Source organism: Phoenix dactylifera, chromosome 1, assembly GCF_051530095.1.
Source record: "Phoenix dactylifera cultivar Ajwa chromosome 1, Ajwa_hap1_PhDact_Kaust_v1.1, whole genome shotgun sequence".
Taxonomy (NCBI): domain Eukaryota; kingdom Viridiplantae; phylum Streptophyta; class Magnoliopsida; order Arecales; family Arecaceae; genus Phoenix; species Phoenix dactylifera.
Window position 1 is genome coordinate 33,678,046 of NC_143190.1, and position 26,162 is coordinate 33,704,207.

A 26,162-nucleotide genomic window follows, 5' to 3' on the forward strand; every position below is an offset into this window, starting at 1 on the left:
TTCAGTCCAACCCAGAACCAGCCCGACCTCGGACTCCTTCGAAAGCTCCTTCAACCTTGGATATTCACCGACTCGCCCGACCAAGTTTGGGGCACCTCCTGTATTCGCCGACTCGTCCGACCAAGTTCGGGGCGCCTCCTATATTCGCCGACTCGTCCGACCAAGCTCGGGAAGCCTTCTGTATTCACCGACTCGCTCGACCAAACTCGGGGCGCCTCTTGTATCCGCCGGCTCGCCGACCAAGCTTGGGGTACCCTCTCCAATGACACGCCCCAACCCTTGAGCTCGAGGCGCTCCGCCAAGCATATCTCAGACCCGGGATGCTAGGCTAACCTCAGCACCCATCAGGTCAACCTCACCAAATGCATGATGTGACCTCTCAATGAGCTCAGCCCTGCCAACGGCCGCACCCATATGCGTGCCTACGCCCTCCTACGTAGCCATACATTGCGACGCCACTACGCCATACTTTGCTTGCTGGCCCACGATAGCCAAGGATGGCACCGTGCTACTCCGGCCATACCCTGCTATGACTATCAATACCTTACCGTTCCAAAGAACGGACGGCACCGCATGCCACCAGTAAGCTCTAGCTGCGCGCCATCCGACTTTGAGCCATTCTCTTTCATGATGAGGAATACCACCCTAACTTGATCGTCGAAGGATCCTCACTGAAAACACCGGTGATGCTTTGTACAGGTACGCCGCCGTGCAGGAAGTAGCTTCCGTTCTCTTTCTCCACACTCCGGTAGCTCCCTCGACTCCCCAGCGTGGTCACCCTCGGGCCGGATTTGAACCACAACAGTAAGTAGTCAGATGCCTTGACACGAGTTGTGATGCCATGTTGCCCGCAGTTTGCCAATGGAAAGCATCATCAAACAGAGAATGCAATAACGAAACAAAGAATACACGAACGCTGCGTGAGATAGGAGTCACGCCATGTCTGACTGCAGTACACGGAATGCTGAATGACAAAGAAACCTAAACAATTTCACTCTTTCACCGTCCATGGAAGTATAGGTTCTTTTTTTTTTTAATTTGGTACAATGGAATTGTCGTGTTTGGTTGTGTATGATCAAATTCAGCATCTCAAGGACCCAACCATGGCAAAATAACAGCAAATAAAAGGATATAATAAAGCTCTTTCTCAGACGACTGGTGATCCCATCGTTGTGATATTTCTCGTACAGGTGGGAGAGGGGAAAATTAGCACGGCACTACTCTCCCCCACTCTCGAGTTGTTCAAGATAACAGGAATCCATTGTTTATGCAACATCGCTTCACTCCAAAGGGGAATAGCATACAGATGGGCCGAATCACTGTGAAAGCAGGTCAGGACATCCAGAAGAAATAAGTAAATAAATATCCCCAGACATGATATAACCTGTAATCATGTCGGATATTAGAAATGAAATAACACAATACATTTCATACAACACTGCCAGTAGAGATGGCTAAACCAAAACTAAATGCCACTTACTGACACCTTAAAAACTATTCCCATCCTATTTCTTCAAGACCCAGCTCAAAATTAAATTAAAAAAAATGTAAAAGCGTTGCCTCTGTACACTCTACGTATCTTCCTACCTGTTGTTACTTTGCAGAAGCATTTGTTACCTTCGCCATCTCCCCATTTTCATTGCCGTTATCTTCCTCCTCTTGTGGGCTCGATGTTTGACTGCAATCCGCAGCTTCCTCTTGGCATGGCGCATAGGATTGATAACAGCGACGAGTTTCTGCTCGTGTCTTCTCTTGTCCCTCTTTGCCTTGAGGTTCTTCCGTATCAGGTTGTAAACTCGCACGAAATCATCAACCCCAAGGACATCCCTTATGCTGTCACGAACCTCCACTGCCAATTGCTGAATTTCATCTGATGAATGAAACAGGACCGAGATACATCAGACTGCATCGTTTGAAAAATAAATTAAAACAACTAAAGACCTTTGCAAATTTCTAAATACAGTTACTAAGATCACCATCAAGAATATTATGCATGACGACAGCTGAAACCCAGGCAAAAAAAAAAGCTAGAAATACAATGCAGTGCAAGGATTAAAAACAAGCAGATGGAATGTAGTAATTGCAATTTCCTAAGATTGAATCAGTTATTGTTGTCTCACGTACAGCTAATTATTATTATGATAACCAGAACCAAATCTAAAGACATACAAAGCACCGACAGTTGTGCTTTTGTGATATTATAAATCCCCCGCTGCAACTCAGCAAAATATGAGTGCCACATTGCCAGCAAGGCAATAGCAAAATGAACACCAACTTTTTGGGTATCAAACCAACAGTAGATCAAGCATGTATGTCTGCATGCTTCCCCGCAAGCCTATATAGGTCGACTTCCAGTCATTTTGGAAGCATGGAGGAAAAATAGTCAAAATAACTGAGGCACCCAACTAGGTGAAACCCATAGCCACAGCAAAAGCAACAAGGTATGATGTTTGACTTCTCTGAAAGTATCATTGGTGCAATTTGACAGTGAGTAAATAAACAAAGAGCAACAGGAAATCCTTAGCGTGAATCATATTAATCAACAACCAAACAGGTCAGCTTTCAACTGTTTAAATGTTGAACTCACCACCAACGAGCTTCCCAGCGAATCCTTCACATACTTTATATAATGGAACCAACATGTCAATAGCATAAGCATTGCAGCCTTCAGAACCAATTTGAGATGAGATCATTCTGAAGCAATTGAAGATGATCTTCATCTGAAGAAAAGTATACAGCTCATCATCAAAAATGCTGTGTCAAGGGCATATAAATATAATGGTGCACGTATAATTAACAGAAAAGTTGAATTAACTTAAAGTTATTATTTTGTAGTTGAAGCACCATTAAGTTCAGAGCCAGTTCACAGGGTAACAAATGAACTCAGTCTGCACATACCTGGATATCTTCTTTCTGCATTGCAACTTTTCCCATCCTCTTGAGCAGGGGTGCAACTAGCAATGATTGAAAATCATCAGCATCAACTTCATCAGCTAGTTCCCTTTCTCCAGAAGATTGACTTGTAGTGCTGGTGGAAAGTATGAAAGCATTCTTTATTTTCCTTGAACCAAGCAACTCAAAAGCCTCAAGGTATGACCCTTGTTCACAAGAATCAAGAGTACACCAAAACTCATGCAGAGTCAAACTATTTCTCTGTTTAGCAAAAGAGTGCAAACCACAAATGGAAAATACGAGATTTTGAGTTATGAGATTGCTCGCTGCATCATCATCCAGCTGCACCTTGAGCTGATTCAATAGGGAAGCAGCAACTGCAAAAAGTCTGCTTGGATTTACAAGAAACAGAGTTCCAATGTTCGACTTCTCAATATCAGTTCTGCCAGGGTCGGACACAGCAGCGAAATACAAGGCTACAAGGCGGTTGGAAATATTCCGCAACCATACATGTGGATGCAGCAAAAGTTTACAAATACATCCCCACATCTCCTGAGAAAAGAATAGCATTATGTCCATGATTTACCATATAATGCATTTTATTCAGTTTTCAAAAAAGAGCTTAAAAATGAAAAACGAAAAAGGAATGTTTATAAGCTACAGTGCCTTTTCTGTATTTGAAAATGAATATAGTATGCAACCCTGAATACCCCACAGCTAAGATAAAGATTTAGGAATCAATGTAGAGTCATAGGCAGTCATCAAACACTAACTGCATGACAATCATGTTGCTTAAGCTATGTTTGGAAGACTTGAAAAGCACCCATGTTAAATATCCCTTGCCTAGTGTAACATAGATGCAGCTACATATCAAGAGCAACATCATGTCTAAGCATCGGATGCTACCAATATAGTAGATTCTCTTCTACAAACCTATATCCAAGCTTCACAAGACATCCACAATACTCAAGGATATAAGTTAAGATAATGATGTGGGAATAAATGTGGTCCTAGACACTCATCAAACACATTATTGCGTGCCAATTGTGTTGCCTAAGCTATTGGAGGTTTTGAAGACTTGAAAAGTACCCATGTTAGAGGTCCCCTGCCTAATGTTACATAGATGCAGCTATATGTCAGGTGCAATAGCATGTGTAAGCACTGGATACTGCCAATAATAGTAGATTCTCTTCTGTAAACCTATATGCAAGCTTCATAAGTTGTACATATTACTCAAGGCTAAACAAAAGAGTAAGTAACATTAAACCCCAAGGGAATCCTAAGAGTCAGACCTTGCACCGCTCATAACCACACCCATCCACAAGTTTGGGAACCACCAAACATGTTGCTCTCAGTCTTGTATATTTGCCATTCACCACTAGCCAATTGACTCTCTCTCTCTCTCTCTCTCTCTCTCTCTCTGCGCATGTTTCTCCATGTGTGTGTGTGTGTACAGATACAGTGATGATGAGGGTTGTTGCGGTAGCAAGGGTGGAATTAAAGCAAGCCACATAAAAGCTGTCTTTCGTACGCACTTACCCAGACAAACCTGTTTGGGTGGCTGTGATAGCAAGTTCCCAGTCCAATTGCATATGAAACAAGAGAAACAAACACTATCAATCCTAAAGCCCGACATCATCCCAAACCCTGTGCCTGCCCTCCCTCACCATGTAGTCCACCCTCCTCCCTTGATCCACGGTGCTGGCATACAGCAGTCAGATTGAGGACCAGAGCTCCATCTCACTGCATCCCTGCTTCCAAGGCCTAAGCACGCTAAATAACCTTCTTTTAGCATCAATTTGTTCGTTGCCCCACTACCCTATAACTCAGAGACAACCACTGACAAGGCTTCCTCCGCTAAACCCAGTTAACACCCCTCTCCCCCACCCCCCCCCCCCCCCCCCACCCAGAAAAAAAAAAAAAAAAACCTTAGCATTGATGGCATCTTAGTAAAAGAGAGACATGTATGAAGATCAACCGGTGATCGCAGCAGCAGGATCTGCAGAAGAGAGACATTGACACCAACCTGACCCATTATGCCAACAAGGTTATAAGTTGACCAGGTCAACCAAGTCATAAAACACCTAGCCAAAAGCTCAGGCAATATTAGCATGTAAGTAGTCAGGGCTTACACAACATGTCCAATATAGCTTGTATTATCTACATCTACTATATAATTGTGGTACAGTGCAACAATAGTGTCAATTAAAATGCATTCATAACTTGTAGATGGAAACCTTTGATTTAAAAAAAAAATCTAGTGCCAAAAGAGCCCATACCTCAAGGTTCTTGTCAAAATACAGCTCCGGGAAGTGGAGAAGCATCTTCTCCAGCATAACGAGTGAGCAGTAAGCCTCTTTCCAGAATGGAATTGCAGGATCATTTGTAGAGTCAAATTCTTTGTTGTTAACAGCATACACAGAAGATTCCAAAATGCCTTTCGCAACTTTGAGGATACTATTTATGTGTCTACGGAAGTCTTTTCTTAAAACTTCAACCAATAAACCAAGAACCTGATAAGTATATGCCAGAAGCATTAGCATATAATATCACATAGTCGCACAAGAAGATGAAAAATTAATGGAATCAACCACATAACTTCAACAACACTATTTATAGGTAACATGGTCTAATGCATTCATAACAACAATCTGACAACCTGTGCTCACAAATGACAGGAAATGCTCAACCTATAATCACTTCAGAACTAAGGGGCAAAAATTCTTTCTTTACTATCCTAACATGCAAACACTTACACACACAGGTTGGAGATGTAAACCAGATGCATGAATTCATGTCAAGGCCTGCAAGCACAGGTATGAGTGTGTTCTATTTGCAAAGTCCAGAACACAGAAACAGTGAAAATCATAGCACCCTTGTACAAAATAATACTTTATATTCATTAGTTTCCGGTACTATCATGACTTGAACCCTCATATCAGCCCAACGGGCCTCTACATGGAAAACCTTGCAACCTAGCTTTCTAAACCTCAAATGCAACGTGCACATCTGACATTCAATAGTTGTAAGAGAAACAAATAAGTTAAGGTACTTAACTATCGAAACACAAACGCTTATTTTGCTCAGAAAACATTGTTCATCAAGATGCATTCAAGTCCTTTGGAGCTAATAGCATTGTTTGTCAAGTATGCTAATGCCAAAGATGCACTTAAGATGGCTGGCTGTGATTTGCGAGAAAACCAAAGACCTTGTTGCCTTGCTGTTTTTATTTTCTTCTTTTGTCACGATTCACAGAAAACATGGAAGATGTAATAATAGAAAAAACAGCGAAAGCCTCAGTCCAGCAGACCTTCACATGCTGGACTCCAAGGCTTTCCCATTACACATAACCAAAGTAGGTGCAAGTTACAGGGTCATTATGTAGAATACAACAGCCTAGATCAATAAATTGATTCAAAATAAAGCTGGTTCTAAAATTTAAGCCCATGCCCAATGGTTTGAAAGTAATGGGTCAGGTTCTTAGCAGATAAGTATATATCTAAAAATCCAAAATCACAAAACTATGAAATTCAATCATTTCCAGTTTGTTTCTGAACTTCAATTTTATTAAGATATTAACAAAAGAAAATAGCTATTCACATTCCCTAAGAGTTCTGCATATAGAGTAGCTCAGCATGTACGACTACATAAGAGTTATCTACTAATTGGTTCTTTGCAAAAGCAAGCAACCTATAGAAGAGCTTGCCATCACAATAACAGATATTTGCAAAGAAAGCGAGACAGAGAGAGGACAATTTTGAAAGATAGAGGAGCCCAAAGCCATTGTAAGAATGGTTTGTATCAGGCTGACGCATCGACATGGCATTGTCTAATTTTAGGTTTTGAGCAGCATAACTAGAATAAATGGACTCTATCACAATATTCAGATATGCATATATAAAGCAAATTTGCTGCTGGTGCTTCAACGCAATGTACAAAAGTAACCAGACCAACTTAGCATGTCACATATTTATCTTATTCGCATAAATACTCTACTATGTGCAATCTAACTGATATAGGAGTTTTGCAGGAGCTAGAATTCCAATTCTACTGATAGTTCCAAGGCATAGCTATTGAAAAAATTTACGACATTATGGATAAGCAAGTCATAGTGGCATCTCTAATAGTGATTGAATTTTATGTGCCAACTAAGTTAAGGTAAATAAAAACAAAGATGAAGCCACATACCTGAGCTGCAGCACTCCATAGATGCTTTTTTTCACTCAAATACCATGAAAGACTGTAGTCTAGAATGGAATGCAGTGCATGATGACTGGTGCGACCTATCAATACTTTTATTACCGTAGCAACCATAGACCGAACTTTTTGATCATGGTCATTGGCTAAAGCAACTACTAAATGGAGAAAAAATGTTTGAGCCTGACTATCAACAACACTTTTGGGAAATTTGACTAGGATAGCATGGAGCATTTCAAGCACAGCTTCTCTTCCAGACGAATGCTCGTAGCTGAAAAAATTATAAAAAAAATTAAGGAGGAAAGTTTAGCTCATAAGAGAAGAACACCATGTGCAGTGGTCAGATCCTTACCTCAAATTTGTAAGTAAGAAGTCCATATGCTGTTGCAAGCGCTTATCTGAAAGACGATAATCCAGCAGAAATTGCAATAGAATTTGGCTGCATTTCTTGCGAATTGGTTCTGACTGGCTTGTTACCATTACTTCCGCAACTTGCACAGCAATGTCATATATTTCATGGACAACCAACTTTCGACCAACTATTGACTTTAAAAGAGAAAGGGCAATGGGTGCAGGATTAGTTTGGAGATCAATAAAAAGGGGAAATTGAATGATCATGCAGAGTTGATCATTTGAAAGTGAAATTTTGGTGCTTCGAAGTAGCACTGTGAGAAGCTTTAGACAGGATTGAACCAATAAACTGTTAGCATTTCCCGATTTTTGGGCAATATCTAGAAGCAAAATTTTAATTTTATCAGCATGGGCTTCAAGGGATGGCAAGGGTAGCCTTATCAATGGAGCAAGGCATCTGAAAGCAGCTGATAGAACTTTTTCATACTTGGAATTCAGACAGTTTCCTAATAGTTTTACGAAGGGGTCTAGCATTGATAACAACTGCTCATCTTTCTTGTCCAACTTCATATTCTTTAAGCGATTATGCAATACTCCAAGGGCAAATTCGGAAATAAGGTGAGAATTTTGGAGTCCATGATCACCAGAGCTTAAAGTGTTTCTTTTGTTGGGCATTTCATGAAAAGGCTTGTTGCTAGTCCCATTCATGGACATCTCTTTGCCATGAGAACCCTCTTCTGTCATGCTATCTTCAATCAGCCCATACACAAAAATAAATAGTTCTGACAGTTCCACAGAAGGATTGTGTTCAATTCCTAAAGCTATATGATGTAACATCATCTCAAGCTTCACCTTCATCTTTGGTGTGAGTTGTTTCTGAAGATGTGCGTTAATTGGGGAAAGCAACTTTGAGGCATGTGTTCTGAAAGTAATGCTCTGAGAAATCAACTTTAGAGTATCAAAAGATTTATTCTTCCTTGTCTCTTTCATTTTTGAAGCAATTTTTTCAACTTCTTTCTCCTCAGCAACATCCCCCAGAGTGTCATTCTCAGCAATAGAGAGCAACTCTTCCAAACAGTAATCAAGCTTCCCAACACTGGGATATGCAAGAGTTTTAGATAATATGAAATTGAGGGTATATCCCAAAACATGCAATTCGTACCCCCTCTTTAGTATTGCTCGCAAAACCTTGACAATGAAGTGCAAGTATTCCAGTCCCAGTTCCCTTACACATGCAGCTAAAGCAGCCCTTGCTTCATCACGTACGCTTTCTAGACGATGCTTTAGAAAGTTACAAGTGTGATGAATGATGCTTGGAAGTTGTGATTCCAGAGTCTCCACTGGTAGCAACTTAAGTAATTTGATGGCAGCAAGACTAATGTTGACATTGACCTTTTCTGATTCTGATGTCAGCAATTTCAGAACCTGTGGAAGGAATTTCTTTTGCAAATAGACTGCTATATCAGAAGGAACATTCGGTTCAGAAGAACTAGCAGGCAATGCAATTCCCACATTCCCATCAGTGTCACCAGAAGCATGGATTTCAATTCCATCTATCACCAGTCTAGAATTCACACTGGTAAAATGAAACTTGTCCAATATGGCACATATTAACCGTAACAGGATCTTTTGTTTATCTGGCTTAAGGGTCATTTCACGGAAGCATCTCATCAAAAAGGTGCGATAGGTTTCCCAATCCATTTGACCAGACATAGAAGCAAGTGTCTCTAAGCATGCATTCCTTAGATCCTCTCCCTTTCCATCTTTGACATCAAACAACATATTGAAAAACAATGGAAGAAAGATTTTCGCAGTCACATTCTGCAGTTTAATGAAATGGTCAGGAATTGCGCAATACAAGTCCTAGAAAATGCTTACAAGTTGAATAAAAACTCAAAACTAATCAAACAAACAGCCATTTCGGATTTAGCTGACTTGTGAAGACAAAGATGACTTATATTGCAATAAGCATAGCATGACCTATTCAAAAATTAAAAAGAAACAAGGGTTTTATTTTAATATCCCTAGGCAATGCAAGAGAACAGAATGAAAAGCTTATCTATTTTAGTATTAGTACTTCAACAACAAAAATTTAGTTAATTGAAGCTACAATTTCCTACAATCTTATACATGGAAAAGAATACTATTATGCACATAACAATCAACATTATATACCTCTGCCAATTTCCCAGCACTGATGACATTTCTGAAACGTGACAATGCCCTTCTTCTTCTATGTATCTGCCCCAGATGGTGGAAAATTCAAATTAGGAACTAATAGGTGAAACTTTTAAGTATTAACCTGTATCAGTAGGTAAAGAGCATATTGTACCCAGTACAATATGGAGTCATGGTACTGTACCATACCAATCATACCAGTAAGGTACTGAGAGTCCAATACCGTGATTAAAACATTACTTTTAAGTTCATCTCATCTTGTAAATAACAAGATTAGGAAAATTACCTGCAAGTGAAGAATATTGTTGAAGAAATCTACTTCAGGATCCTCACTACACAGAGGTCTAAATGTATTCAAGGAAGGAATTCCTTGAAGATTATAAACCATTTCCCGTAGTAGAGCAATCCATTCCTGAAAACAAAGCCATTCTGGTAGTCAGACAACAGTTCATACACATCGGACAAAAGTAAAGTCTCCATAACACATACTTTCTGAATGGAAATATCCTTGCTCATAGCTTCACCCATATTCTGCAGCAGAGTTTTTTTCACAATCTGCTGAATACAGGCATTCGTCCAAGTAGAACTAGTATTACTTTTTTCCACAGTTTGATTTGTTACATCTTCTTGTGCTCCATCATGTAACAGCAATTCTTGGCAATCACTTGTTTCCCTATTTACTATTGATCCAGCAAACTGTATAAATGAGAGCAGTGCTCTAGTTGCACTTTGCCGAAAGATCAATTCTTCAGATGACATGTCATATACACAGTGAGATAATATGGCTAATGCATGCTCTTCTCTGAGTTGAGTGAATAACTCGGGCCTTATTGTATCATAGGCACCAATTCTTTTATCATAATCGAGCTCACCAATTTCCGAGGAAGAAACTGCATTCAACTCATGTAGAAGTCTACCCTGTAACCAGACCAGGAAATGAAGCATTGAAGGATCCAGTTATTAATCCATTTGGAAAAACTGTTACTAACTTGAAGAAAAAACATTAAGAATATAAAAGAAGCTAGGTAATAAGATGTAATTGTTACCAGAAAGGTTAATGAAGGATTGATTATTGTGAGGCCGTCAAGAACGTCACAGATGCACAAGCGGAGATCCAACCCAGCAGAAACAAGCAATGGGTTAATTGCATTCAAAATCTTCCCTGATGTTTCATAATCTAAAACTGGCAGGACCCCTTTGATGACATGCAAACCTTCCATACACTCATCTGTAATTATAAGGAAAAAAGCAAATAATAGAAAAACCTTATCAACACTGCGATAAAGCGTTCATATGTCTCTTTCCAAATAGCTATATTCTTGATAAATCCAATGAATACACATTCATGCACAATTTAACATTCAGAGCAAATGAACATCAGGACATTAGCATGTGACTCACCAGCACTTATATCTTTTTTTTTGAAAAATGGGAGCAATATGTCTATGAATCCCGCTGCCGCACCATTATTGATGTATTTCACCAAAAGTTTGAATATCCTCAATTCTGTCTTTCCAGGCCATAATGTAGAATTCCTATCACCATCACCACAAAAATATAAATTTGAGGTGAATCAGAAAGCTAAATTCCATCAGCATACAGGAAACACTGAATTCTATCAGAATGCAGGGAACATTGCAAATGTTACTAAAGAAAACAAGAACACTCTCATAACCAATAATACGTAGAGTGTTCTTAATTTTTATTTTTTAAAAAACAGTACTTGAGGGATAAATAAAATGAAACTAGAGCTTCAACAGAGATTATTTTGTTTGTAAATATCTTGAAAGGAATTGTAGCCTAGGATCAGTACAGTGTCCAGGGTCAGATTAGTCTTTAAGTTTTAGAATTTTATAGTCTATGTTCACCTTAGTTCTTGATCTAATTGTAGCTGTAGAGTGCAGAAGCCATAACCCAAGATCTATATGCATCCCCATCAGCCATATTACACACGATTTTGGGGCATTTCAACAAACCAAAATCTTTTTGATGTGACTGCAACAAACATGCATCGTTTGGGCAGGGAGTCATGGCCTCAAAAAGTTAATGATAGGATTAAGATCGTAAAACATTTTCCCTTCAATGCTTAGACATCAGTTCGGACTTAGGTTTAATAGTTAAATCAATGACAAAGTATGGCTTTTTATGGGTCAAGTTACTATACCCAAAGGGTAGGTAATCCCAAGTTGTTGAGGAAGACTATTCAAAGTTATGTTCTTCTGTTCTTCACCATTTTTTCGTATCCTTTGTCTTTTGATGTTTGAAGCTTTTGGCTTGTCTGCACATGCATCCACATAATTCAGAAATTAATTCACACTTTACTCCAACAAAGAAACTCGTAGCTTTGGTACCCTCTCTTCAACATCTTAATTCAGCTTGATACTTAAGCAGATGCTTGGTGGCATCGCCTAAACGATTTTTGCTCACTTTCTATTTACCATATTTTAGTGGGATCATGCAATCAAGCAGGCTTATCTCAAGGAAAAATCATAGTCTTCACAACTTTATCACAATTTCTTCATCTCCACCTCCCCATTAGAAGCTTACTGCAACCTATCCAGAGGCATCCAATATCATGTCGAGATTGATCATCATTTTAACAAGGTTTTGGTTGCCAGGATGAGTGACATCCCGTCTTTCAGATTAGACATCTTGCTAGCAGTGAAAAGAAGTAAATTGCATATCATGACTTTGGGTTCAGTGTAAAAAAGTTACTTGCATTAGCAGTGAAAAGAAGTAAATTGCATGAGCACATTTTGCAAGTCAAAGCAGAACCAGTCATAGCAGTTTTAAGGAAGCAGATAAGATCTAAAGTTTTTTCTGCCAGCACAAAGCTATTCATTGTATTGTTCCCACTAATGGTATCCATGATTTCATAGTAATCAGTTCCTAAACCTATAGCATCGCATTTAAATTAAACCTTAATAATATCAATATCATATCACTCAACTAAGTTCTAGATTTTGGGAGCCTGACACCTACATCATCTACAATGACAAGTTCAAAACAAGAAAAGCACAAGTATCGAATCAAGAAGAGAGCTAATAGTCCATATTCCCACATCAAGAAAGAGGGGCCAGCTACTTAAAAGCTCAATCATGTAGTTGCCTTTTTCCATGTATTCAAGGCCCAACTAACATTAAGAAGATGGCTAGTCCACAAAATACCAACTGGTGCTAGTTTTTCTCTGCACCACCAGTGCCATAAGCCAAGCACAGAAAAAAAAAATGCCTGCATGAAATCTTCTATGCACCTCATCATCCAAGTATATTTCATACAATAAGGGGTGATGCAATAAGAGGATGATGCAATTAACCAGAAACTTTCAATTTTCACTGGTGTTACTAAAAACAAAATTATTCACATAAATTTACAAGAAAGCTCCAAAGTCCAAATATTTATGCTTCAGAGATGAAAATAAATCTGTGACATACATAGAGTAGCTTGAAAGAGCATGAACACTAAATATATAACCTGAACTTGAGCGAGCTAGAAGCAAAGGAAAAGGTGAATAGATCTACAAACTTTACTTCTATGAGCTGTATAAGAAAATTTTAGAAATAAACCTCCACTCTTTGGAGCAATAAACCTCCATTCTTTGGAGTCATAACAAGGTAAGAGAAGACTTCAAGAAAATGATGTAACCTATGGTAATGTGAAACATCTGAAAACCAAAATATGTACTAGTTACCTGTGAGATTCTTTGCGGGACTGAAAAAGCTCACGTAAACTATTAATGAGTACCTCAAGATGAGGCACCAAAACTTTTTTTACTGAATTGTCCTCTTGATGGTCCAAATCACTGTCCAGGTTCAACAGATTCTCAATGAAATTCAGTACAGAAGATAAGATGGCATCAGATGCAGTCCTCACTGTTAAAATGGAAAAAATTGTTGGAACAAGATTTGCCTCCCTAATTAATAGCGAGACTAGCATGGGGCTTCGGCTCATTGCAATAAAGCATGAAAAGAGTGAACTTGGTCTTTCACTACTGGAACCCTCCTGCTTGAAGCTGTCAATAAGAGGCTTCACAGAAATAAAAAAAATGTCCCAGAAGTCTGAACCAAAGTCATGAAACTCATATCTACTTAGTGCAAAAGAAATAATTTTCAGGCACAAGGACCGCAAGTCCTTAAACTGTTTGATGGAGGTACTCATCTGCAAAACAATATTAAATTTAATTAGTTAGATAAATGTCGATTGTTAACCTTTTTCTTGAAAAATATAAACAAGACTAAATAATGACATATAAGCAACAACACGAGAGGAGGTGCATCAAAGCAAGTTGTCAAGGTCATGGTTATAGACTGGCCAAACAGCTTGGTCTATAGTTACCACAATAAGCAAGAAAAAGAACAAAATGCTGGCAAGGTAGAGAGAACAAAGAAGAAAATGAAAAAAGGCACTTGAAGGCCAGAGAATACATTTTAGAATACCAAGATTCCAGGATTGTAGGCCAAACAAACGCAATCTAATGAGGTAGAAAAACCGACCCCTAGAAAGAACACAAAAGCCAACTTGTTAAAGGGGTAATGATCTCTTCCCCCTATATTGATTGCTGTTTTACTCTTAATCCCTGTTGACCAAAAATTTTCAATGGGCATTTATATATTTAAGTCCCTGGCTTGTTTGGGTGGACGGAACAGAGTTAACTGTGTATGGACACAAGCCTAACTGTGTATGGGAACTAAACATAGAAATCGACCGTCCGGGGCTAAAAATAAAATACAGGCTAAAATAGAATGGCTGTCAAACAATGGACAAGGTTTACGTTCCCCTTCATTTAATATTGATCCATTTCTAAATGTTAGTTTCACAAATTTTGCTAGTCCACCAAGGTACCAACTAAATTCTATTATTATTTACAAAATATTCAGAACACTATTTGACCTCTTGGCTATTTTGCAGAACCCAGTCAAGATAACATGACCATTTAGAAGTATTTTTGGGAAGAATGTCATGCCAATTTAGTCACAAATCCATTTCTCATATTTTCTTTAAAACGCAGCATGAAGGATAAATTATGTTAATACTAAAGTAAATATTAGTCAATGCATACCATAAGAGGATCTGGCACCAAAGTACTTGTCTCACGGACCTCTGAGTCACCAGCAGAATTATCTCCAACAGAGCCACCTCTCTTATTATTGTCACCCATAATGTTCAACATGCAGCTTTCCAGTATTCGAACAACAATCATCATCAATGGATTAAGAAATGGCTTAACATGAAATTCATCAAATGTTTTCAAAATATCTTCAAGTACGTGCAGAAATCCGGTTCCCTTCTTCCATGAGAGCTCGGATACAGTAACTAATGTTGAAACTTTTACAAAAACAGATGAATGAAATCTGTCTGTGAACTTTTCAGATGGTCTGTCAGGCTGGTCTTCAAGAACTTCCATTGTACCGGCAAGTAAGGGCTTTAGTAGTAAAGAGAAAAATAGCTGAAGTTCATCAACATCGAGTTGCGCCAAAAAATAAAGGACAGCCCTACGGTGATTTAAACTTGTATGCTGAAGCAAATAAAACAGGTTTACCACCAAGGATTATGAAACAATAAAATCATATTACAAAAGGAGGAGGGGACAGATGATCTAACCTTATGCGAGCCAAGTGCTTTCAGATTCCTGACTTTTGGTGTTAGTAACCGAATAATTAAAGGAATCAAATGCCCCCTATGTCCTTCCTGAATATGTTGGGACTCTTTTGAAAGAGCCCATATTGTGAGCTCCTCTCGGAGGTTTTTGGAAATGATAAGATTTTTTAAATGCTGATCATATGGAGTCAGAAAGTCATCCTTCCAGTTCAATAAGCAATCCAGAGCTTTCGACTGTACATCAGGATCAATATCATCGAGAAGCCTAAAAAAAATAAAAGACAACTTTGGCAAGTTAATACGAAGTAGTCATCAGCATGTCAGCTTTACAGTTTATCTAAAGACAAGATTTCAGCAGCATAAAGCATACAAATAGGTGCAGACTGCGGACAAACCTTTTCATCAACACTTGCTTCAGAACCAGGCTTCGATATAAAGATCGAGCATTGTGCATTAATCTCAACAAGTTCAGCCATTCTTTGAGAAGTAACTTCCACTCTTTTCCTTTACATTTATGGCAGCTGAACGTCTCAACACTGTGAAATCAGAAACCAGTCAGTCACTAACTGTAATCTTGACATGAATGTGCGCAATTGTAAGTATGTTAAAACAAAAGCAAATATTCATAATTAAAGTCGCTTATGACATACCTTAAGATATTCTCATCATCATAACCCATAAATTTCAAGAATAAAGGTATAATCTGTCGAGACCGAGATTCTGCAATGTCCGGAATTTTTTGAAGTGATTGAAGCAATAGAGTTGTTATGGTCATGCATGGCGTGCTATCAGAATCAGGATATAGGAACATGTTAAAGCAGCCAACCAAATCTGGAAAGGAAACAAAGAGTATAAAACTGTTCCAGTTTGTGAACTGATAATCAGTGTAATCTTCTTTACAAAATCACAATTTGCATATATCTTCTGACTGATATTATTTAAATTCCTTCCAAAAGTAAATCATGCATAGCATAAAACACATTTTAAGGAAATTGTTCAATCAGCAATGGAACAAGGATTACTTCTTAAACAAAAAATTACATCTAGCATGCTAGCAACTTTTCAGAACACATGCACCACCTCCATCCATGTAGACAACCAAAAAGAAAAGGAACACATTTGAAATGTAATATGTTTTCTTGATATACAGTAGTCATTCACAACAAGATGGCCATATACTAGCCATGTACTACATAAACAGAATAATGTTAGCAGGGGAAATGCACCTAGACAACAATGGTCACAAATACTTTACAATAACAAAGTTTACTGCCTTAACTACACGGCCAAAGCATGGGAACATAGTAGCAAATTAGCAATACAACCCAAACACCAGATATTCAAAAAAAAAAAGAGTCAGCATAACTAAAACATCAACTAGCAGTGATAGCAGTTGTAGTTGCAGAATTAATAGAAGTAATTCTAGCATATATATGTATGCACAAGTTAATAATAAATACACAAAAAATACATATATAAGTCTACATAGGAAAGAGATATGAAAAGGATATGACATACCCATGGAAAAGTTACTTATTTTTTGGTTAACAAAAGCTAATTCTTTCAATTATGCAGCAACAAAAAGATGTACAATGTATATCTGACCATGGGTCCTAGCACCAAATTTGTCAATTATCAAGATAAACAAAGAACACATTAGAACTATGAAATGTGAATCAGGTATGGCCCATACTATTTGGCTGATGACTTTCCAAATTCACTTTCATCAACTGATCGCCGGAGGATAGAAATTTTGACTGATAATTGCCAAGATACTGAACAAATATATTCCAAACTAGCTCCTTATATCTGCCTATCAGAATGGTCAGGCACTCTAATGCTGGCTCCCATAAAAGACCAAAGCGATTATGCAAGATGCCGATAATCCCATATAAGAGAAGAGGAATGTAACCATCATTGATTGTTGCTGAAGAAAGACCCATCTGTATTCTGGATATCAGGATAGTAATTTTCCGACTTGTTGAGACTGAAATAGGAGTCGTTTCAGCCAAAAGGAGGAGCTCAATAACCTGGGTTGTAGGATAACAGGCTTATTATAATTATACTAGGTAGAATCTAGAAATTATTGAGAACAAAAGGAAAATTACAAAAGAACATACATTAGGACATTGCGTATCTTCATTGGCTGATCCAGATTTATCCGTTTTAAATTTTTTATGAGGACGCTCATCACTTGTAGGCATCTGCCGATCTAGTGGTGCATAATGGGACAATATTTTCAAAGTTGAGACACGAATTGCTTTATGTGGAAGGCCCAAATTATCTGCAAATGCACAAACTGAAACCACAGCTTCCTGAACATCAAGCTCTGGTAATACATCTTGAGCAGAATCTTCATCCATGGATTTATCACTGTATCATCGGACATATCAACACGCTAAGTCTATAAATTAACAAAATTCAGAAAATTGGTAACAATTGAAAAATGCAGATCAATGTACCTGAACATAGAATCCAAAAATTCAGCTACAGCGGACAATACTTGCAGGGATGTCTTGTGTCTCTTAGCAAGACGCAAAAAATTACTTGTTTCTGAATGTCCAAGCTGCTTACTTAGCAATAATTTATGATATGAACTAAGTGCAGCACCAAGTAAACTCTGCCAAGTGGACTTTGGAAGAGTTGCAAGTTGGTCTACAAAACAATCGAAATAGAGAAATATCAACATATATATTTCTACTGAGAAATTATAAGGCAATCAATAATCATAAACACATTACCTGCTTCAATTTCCACAAGTTGATCAAGTGTGGCAACTAAATCTTTTATCCATGCTAAATTATCTGATAGATGTTGAAAATGAGGGTAGCATCTAACGACTCCCCATAAGATAGCTACTTCAGACTCACTAACTTGCTTCTCTAATTGATTGCCACTCGTTGCAACATCACTTATTAAGTTGGTCCAATAAGCGAGTGTCTTCTTAAAGAAAATGCATATTTTCTGTTCCTTATCTACGGGTACTCCATCTAGGATATCAAAGTGTAGCTGCTTACTTTGTCTTTCAAAGAATGTCAACATCAAAAGTAGAACTTCATTTGGCGAAGCTTCAATTAAATCATCCATAGCACTGGAACATCAAATAAAAGAAGAAAATGATTATATGTTTCAACTATGCGCATGCCAGCAAGAGATCCCCAGAATGTTGCTACTTGCCTAATTATATGACTTCTGAAGACATTTGCAATGTGAGGATCCTTCAGAAGAACACCTTTAATAAAGTCAAACAAACTGAAAACCAACACATGAAAATTTGTATCAAGACACAAGACAGTACCAGAAATGGGCATGAACACAAATCTGTAACAACATTTAAGGGCATCTATTCAAGCAACCTATCAATTCTTTTGAAAAAAAAAATTACCTCGAGCTTCTGAACTTAAATGCAGGAGCATATAACAGTGAGATGCTTGATAACTCAGAAGAAGTGAGAGGAAGATCTAGAAGGCAAATCATTAGTTGCAAAATTCTATCATGAACTTCAGAAGACATATCTTCTGACATCAAACAATCAGCAGGAGCAATGTAGGCTTGTATGAGCAATTTGATGAGTTCAAAAATGGTTTTGTTATCTGCAAAGAAAGGTGAACGAGAAGTATTAAAGCAGACTACTAATTAAGAAAACAAGTAATAGATTGGGGAAAAAAAAAGATCCCCGCAAAAAGGGCTATTAGGCATTTTAGAAAATAAACTGTATCGTAAGAAAGGTGTATGTCTCACCAAAAACACTGCTCTTATTGCTATTGTGTATGGTAAATGTAAGAAGCCCCAGCATGTGATTTAGGTGCACCAAGCAACCATCACTGATACATCCAGATATTTCTCTAAATAAACAATCATATACCACTTTCAATTCTTTATGATCAAGCTCATTGCAAAATCTATGAAGAATACCAGTTACAACCTCAAGAAAAGCTTCGAGACCTGCAGAAGATCAACAAGGCTATTATACCATATCAAGTACAGCAAAAAATAGCCCAAGCCTTTGCCTTATTGCAGAGCCAAGAGCAATTCCACAAAAAAAATCACCATCATCTTACTAACTAAAACTACAATATATAATTGCTCAGTTATGACAAAATGCTTCTTTTGGTACTATTACCTAACTAACAATAACTAAGCTAAATATAAATTAGCACCCTATAAATGAATGTGTCGTTTTAAATTCGAGTTAGCTATAAAAATACCAAGCCTCACAAATATAAGAGTCCAGATGAATCGCACAAAAGATCCTCTTTTGCCTTATTTTTGCAGATAAAGAATTCCAAGCAGACAAGTAGCCAATAAAGGGTACAAAAATCTAGTCAAAAAAGCTTGCCTTGAGGATATTTATTTCTAATGTTAACAATGGACTTATCCATCAAAAACTGCAACACCTTTTCAGCTCTTGAGTGAAGCCTGGAGGAAGTCCCTCTCATAACATGCCACAGCAAAGCAGTAACTCCAGTAATCCTTACAGATGATGAAGTTTTAGCAACCTCAAAAATAAGCTTTCTAATACCTGGAACATCAGCAAACAATAACATGTGTGAAACAAAAAAGGTCGTTGTTCACTAGCACATAAAATTCAAACATGCATGCAAAAAGAAATATAATATCCATGAACAAAAAATACAAATGCAGACCCACAAGTCAGAGTTGCTCAAAAACAATGAACAAATCTATACGCGTATATAATAAATTCATCCCAAAGAACCGAAGATGCATGCACGTCTATCTCTGTATAGATACCTAAGCACAGTTAGCAAAAACAAGATTCATAAGCAACTTAAGACGCTAAAAGGAGAAAGAAAGGGGAAAAAAAAGCAGGGTGATTATTTTCCACAAAGGCAATATTCATTAAAACATAACAAAAAATTCACAATTGCATTGAAATAACAGCCTCTGAAGTTAGTTCAGATTACGGGTGTAACCAAGCCGAAGCTTGATTGAGCCTGGACCTGATCAAGCCTGGTTTGAAATTAATTTCAAGCTATAAATCTTAAGACCCAGCTTAATTTGTTTACTCAGTGCACCTTTTTCAGGCCTACTTTGGACTTTATTGGGCTTGAGTAAACAGTTATAAGTTATAACAATGTGGTCTTCAATTAGGCTCTCCATCAGGTAATACACCTAATGTTGGATGGACCCTCAAAAGTCCATTTTAAGTTTCACCAGGCTTTTCAACCATCTCGTGGTAGATGGTGTCTGTGCCACTCATCATAGATATCCTTGAGCTTGCAGGCTTGCTAGAGGATGATGAGTAAGCTACGAATATTTTCTCCTATTATTTGAGCATTAACATTTTGACCCTTGACCCTACGCTTTCTGTAGTCCAAGGCAAAAGAGAAAAGTTGTTTAAACCTCTACGCATACCACATACAACATCAGGTTCTTGAAAAACTTGATTCTGGAGCTCATCCTAATGGATATTGTCACTTTACCATGTCAGTCAAACTTCATATTGCAATATGATGAAGATATTCAAATGGATCACCAGAGTCATCCCTTGCTATAAATTAACTGTTAGACACTCCTCTATGTTATTGCAATTTTAGTCTGATCTCTTGTTACAAATAAAATGATAATGAAAAGATCCCTGATGACAATCGTTTTTCCAGCTTAGATTGCAAGCTTATCTTACTATCCAGCATCTTTATTCATGCCATTCATAAGCTCAAGTAGGTTCCTCATGCTCGGTCCAAGCCTCATGTTGGGTTTGAGCAATCCCTGTGTGAGATTCATCAACAATTATTCTCACATGACATGAGAATTTAAGAATAACATTTTTTGTTCAGGATCAATTGGAAGAAAAATCTTTAGCTGAAAGACCGTTAGCCCCTTGAGGCACTGATTACTCAAGATTGCCTGCTTAACAAAAGACACCTGTTGATGCATTAATCTAAGAGTAATTTTCTTCAATACGATCTTTGATGATATTTAATATGTTTCCATCTAAAATCTAAATCTACTGAAGGTCAGGCCCTTCAGGATCTTACAAGATACAGTCAATTAATCAATGCATTGTTACCATAATTACCACTCACCAAATATTATGCATGCTTTATTAGTAATCAAATTTACTTCTCACCATATGGCCATACTATACATTATTGGATACCATTGTAGAATCATCATGCAACTCTCTCTCTCTCTCCCTATTTCCTCCTAAATGGAGCTTTGAGCGTCTTCCTCAGAGACTCCTTGTATCAACATAAGTAGAGAACAATGTCTAGACTCTTAGACTAAAGCTGAAAAAAATTATCATGCGATGTAACGCACGGTTAAAAGCCTAAAACTATTTAGCATCATCAACCTACTCATATACTAGTTCCTAGTTCTCTAACCTACACCTCTCTAATGCAGTAACTGTTGGTACCATATTGCTAACAATATGGATTTTTTGTAAGCAAGTAAAAAATAAAAAAAAAGCTGCCTAAAACTATTTAGCGTCATCACCCTGCTCGTATGCTAGTTTCTTGTTCTCTAGCCCACACCTTTCTAATGCGATAACTGCACTGGTACTATATTGCTAACAATATGGATTTTTCACAAGCAAAAAGAGCACATGTAGGACACCTATCGTTTCCCTACTCACAAGCAACATGAATTCCTCAACAACCTCAGAGCGATACTGTTAAACAAGAACCTAGCATTCTGGAGAGAGCAAGTATAGAGGCTTTAGAAGATATATAGTTTGTAAGTATGTTGTCTGATCATGTGCTACGTTTGAGAAATTAATGTAGATGAGCTGCATCTAAGTGATACTTGTGTTCACTCCAAAACTAGAACTTACTCTTTAGGTTACAATTAGTTATGAAACTCAGTGGCATGCACCCACTTATAAAAGAGAATATACGAATGATATATGCACAACGTGTATGCTTCTAACTACACAAGCATCAGGCTTACCTGCACCAAGCACTAGCCTGATCAGGCACATATGAAACTCAATATTTAACAAAGGAGCATGATCTGTGCATCCCTTAAAAAAGATATTAACAATCAAAATAAATGTTTTTATAGAAAAGCAGGAAAAAGAACAAAAGCAATACCTTTCGTAAGTTGGTGAATGGGCGCATTCCTTAGTAAAAAAGAAACAGACTCGGCCATAAACTCTTGGATGTAATCCTTTGGAAAAAATCTTAACTGGACAGTAATCCTTCATCAAGGAAATAGAGAGCATTTAGTGGATTAAGCCTCATAAAGAGAAAAGGAATTACAAGTAATCCTTCCCCAAAGCATGCACTCACATACATACATACTATTTAGTGGACTGTAAGCCTTCTACAAGAGAAAAGGAATTAGAAATAAAGGTTACTGTTCTCATGTGCTGGTGCAGGCCCAAAGCACGCACTCACATTACATACATACATATACATAGGTAGCAACCTTAGAAGTGTTATTTTAACCAAAATAATTGAACTTTCAATCTACAACAAAAGTACAAACTCACTTGAGAATGTGAACAACATCCTTTACAAGATATTTCTGCAAATACATCAAGATATATGACCAAGATGTGAAGACCTGAAAACAAAGAAGCACACCAAATATATATATATATATATGTAATTAAATCAATGTTGTTAAAAAGTGTTAAGAGTTCTCAGAGCAACATATTAAAAACCTGCTCTAGGATTTCAGGATCACGATCAACACCATTTTTGAGAAGATCAAGTAAAAAACCAGTGAACCTTTGCAAGAATCTGCAGGGGAAAATACACATATATAAAAACTGAGTGCACAGCCAAAAAACAAGCTGAATCAATTTACAGCTATTAATGTTTACAAGTTTGACTAAGAGTAAGTAGTAATGCCTATATCAGATTAAACTAATGCTAAGCCATCATTGAACTTCAATGGCAAATGTAAAAATGCATAACAAAGGACAGATTGGATGAATTCAACCACAACATATAGAATTTACATATACATGCCAAAAATGGCTAGACAAATGGGAAAATGCATGAATGAGTAAACATATGATAATTAGAGGAGTGTTCTGAAACTTAAGAATCAACATAAGAAAAAAAAACTTACGGTAGAAATTCTTCCAGAATATCTCTGGACAGAGCAGCGACTAACCTGTGTACACAATGTCCATATAGTTTCAAGTTATAATATACCATATATCAATTCCAAAAAGAAACTTCTAGGAAAACAGATATAGCACGCTCTAATTTAACAAAGAGTTAAAAAAACTGATCACTTATATAACAACAGACCTCGAGTTTACAAAGCTGAAGATGCTATTTTATTTATTTTCCCTTTTTCTCTTGAGAAAAATAAATGTGGAAGTAACAATAAGCCTTCCCCAAGGAAACAAAAATAAGTATAATATCATAATAACTGTTACTGACAAGGACTATAAGTACTAATCCACATTAAGTACTTGAACAGTTAACGAATATCATTCCTAAAAGACACCAAGACAACAGTATTATATATATATAGACACTATTGCATAATGCTCCAAATCATACATATTATAGGTCATTTTTAGAAGCTTGCAACACAGAATTACCATTTCATATCATGTCTTATTAAGTGATACACACTGATACTAACACACTATAGGAGGGTGAACTACGGCCCCAAACAGATCCAGCTATTCATGAACAGCTTGTGTTGGGTCAGCAGCAGACTCAAAGGTTCAGCTCATAGCCAAGCCGAAACTGACCTCTCAAGGCTTGCAAAACTGAATAGAATCTCAACTTGGTTCCATAAGAAGATTGTTCAAGCTCCATTCAAATCATAAACAAAGCCAAGCTTCAACACCTGCTCTTAAGCTCAGCTGGAGTTCAAATCCCTTTTCTTTTAATAAGCACAGCTTATACAGTCAACTATTTGGCTTGGTTTAGCTCATTTGCACCCCCATAGTGAATCATGCATAGCTTGGCGTGGAGAGAAAGGCCATGGTAGTTTCTAAAAGCAAAAAGAAATGAAAAAGGAAGCAAACATTAGTACATCGTCTTTATTGAATAATTTATTAATGATAAGGAATCGTAGTTGCCTTCTTGATCTTCTAGAAATTGAGATACAAAGCTGCTCTTAATTGTTTGAGGAATTTGATGTATCTGAAGAATAACCACATAAAGTTGATGAGAAAAGATGGTCTAATCTGATTCATTAATAAAGGAGAGGGAACTACGGAGGGCTTTGGTCTTCTAGAAATTTCGATGGAAAAGAAAGCCCTTCTTGATTATTTTAAAATTTTGATGCAACTGAATAACAATTTCACAAAGTTGATGGCTGAAGATAATCACAAAGGGAAGACCAGAACGCGAGACAAGGTCAAGCCAAACTTGTGATTAATTAATAGTCGCTATGGATAAGACTGACCTTAATGGTATCTGATTTGTTTTCACTCACACGAAAAGTTGGGAGCACTTAAGGGTCTGTACATTTATCAGATGTAGGGGAGAAAGAATTAAACTGATAAGGTTATGGTTCGCAAAAATGTAACTCCTCTAAATGTGAAAATTTTAGGTTAAGGTTGATGGAAACAAGATGTATGATAATAAGATGAGATCATAAATGCTAAGGTGCTGAAAATAGAAGAATAGGTTGACGACATGCATTAGACATGAGCAAAGATACAGGAAATCATATATGAAGCTGAAAACAAAAAAGCTGCCTCGAGCATGATCACCTCCACCCATGAAAGGAGCAAATGCTCATGCACAACCATTCCAACTAATACATCTTATTTTGGTACTTGTAAGCTCAATGAAGTGAAACCATATCTTAAATATATGACATCATTTTTTAAGGGCATAACCTTCGATTAACAATATCGCTTTGTTGATTCTTATGTATCTCAAACTAATCATAACTATACAGAACAAATCTGGTGGACAATACATTCAAAACCCTTGTCTTTTATCATACTTGACCATAGCAATTGTGCTAGCAAGCTCAATGAACTCATTGATAGTGGTGTACCCAATAAAAACAGTATTAGCAAGGAATTACAATAAGTTTGATGCCACATATTGTTTTGTCAACCATTAAATTGGAACAAAGAAGTGCTCGCATCAATACTAGGGAAAGCATGCAAGACAAAGTTGGTGCATCTCATATAATTGGCTAGTTAAAACGAATCTATCAAGCATACAGTTTAGATGCATCAAAACAATTTTCGTTAAAAGAAAAATAAAAAACATCAAAGCTGAAAAAAAAGTAAACCGTGTGCCTCACAGACATTAGTATTGGTTCAAGGGACAATCTTGCTTTCATATTCAATCTGCGGAGAAGCTCCAAGAAAATCTTTTCCCGGTGCAGTATAACCTGTGGCAAAGTTTGCACCAACGGCATCATCTCATCGTAAAACGAAATAAAATCCTCCGCCGTGTTCAGCTCCTGAATTATAATTAAACAAGCATAACGAAATCAGCATTCTCCACCAAAATCTCCCTCCCATATTCTTTTTTGGGAACAAATAACTTTTTTCACAATAAAGAGCAAATCATGCGGCGAAAGAGATAAGTTTTGGAAAAGAACGAGAAATCAAGAACGAAGGAAGGGGGAGAGGCTTACTCGCCACTGCACTAGGCTCTCGCGGAAGAAAGAGGACCCGCTGGAGGGCTGGGTCTTTACCGGCTCCAGACTACGGAAGACATCGATATCTATCTCCTCCACTCGCTGGGAGAAGCTCTTGAACTGAAATCAACGGAAAAAAAGGCGCAGAAAAAGCGATCAGAATCGAGAACAGCATCGATTCCGACAAAATTCAACCAAAAATTAGGGTTTCCGATAGAACATACGACGAAGCGCCTTCGGCCGGAGGACGTATTGAGGCACTTCACCGCCCGCGACTGCGAGATCGCCATGTTGGGGAGGGGGAGGGAGAGAGAGAGAGAGAGAGAGAGAGAGACGGAGGAGCTTCTCTCGCTCTCTCTCGGAAGCGATGGGGTATTGGTGGGAGGGCCAAACAGAGAAGC

At 37.7% G+C, this 26,162-nt stretch overlaps 1 protein-coding gene across 3 annotated transcripts; it reads right to left on the bottom strand.

Moving 5' to 3' along the window:
- Positions 1 to 1,351: 1,351 nt before the first annotated feature.
- LOC103711356 (ARM repeat superfamily protein) lies at positions 1,352 to 26,162 on the bottom strand. 3 transcript variants are annotated; one of them, XM_088722029.2, is made up of 31 exons: positions 25,986 to 26,162; positions 25,759 to 25,881; positions 25,424 to 25,581; positions 23,260 to 23,304; positions 22,847 to 22,925; positions 22,673 to 22,746; positions 22,272 to 22,378; positions 19,556 to 19,738; positions 18,958 to 19,161; positions 18,602 to 18,809; positions 18,394 to 18,468; positions 17,958 to 18,307; positions 17,679 to 17,871; positions 17,337 to 17,589; positions 16,910 to 17,246; positions 15,867 to 16,047; positions 15,612 to 15,752; positions 15,220 to 15,481; positions 14,678 to 15,133; positions 13,310 to 13,776; positions 11,020 to 11,153; positions 10,665 to 10,846; positions 10,108 to 10,536; positions 9,905 to 10,030; positions 9,616 to 9,681; positions 7,442 to 9,261; positions 7,081 to 7,360; positions 5,172 to 5,405; positions 2,899 to 3,444; positions 2,588 to 2,720; positions 1,352 to 1,870 (listed from the first exon to the last, which is right to left on the bottom strand). In XM_088722029.2, the coding sequence occupies exons 1-31, from the start codon at positions 26,049 to 26,051 to the stop codon at positions 1,614 to 1,616; spliced, it is 8,169 nt and encodes a 2,722-aa protein (XP_088578155.2). In that variant the 5' UTR covers positions 26,052 to 26,162; the 3' UTR covers positions 1,352 to 1,613. The 3 variants fall into 3 exon arrangements, with proteins under 3 accessions (XP_088578155.2, XP_088578158.2, XP_088578156.2); XM_088722032.2 differs by lacking the exons at positions 25,424 to 25,581; positions 25,759 to 25,881; positions 25,986 to 26,162 and adding an exon at positions 23,900 to 24,022; XM_088722030.2 differs by lacking the exons at positions 25,424 to 25,581; positions 25,759 to 25,881; positions 25,986 to 26,162 and adding an exon at positions 23,744 to 23,839.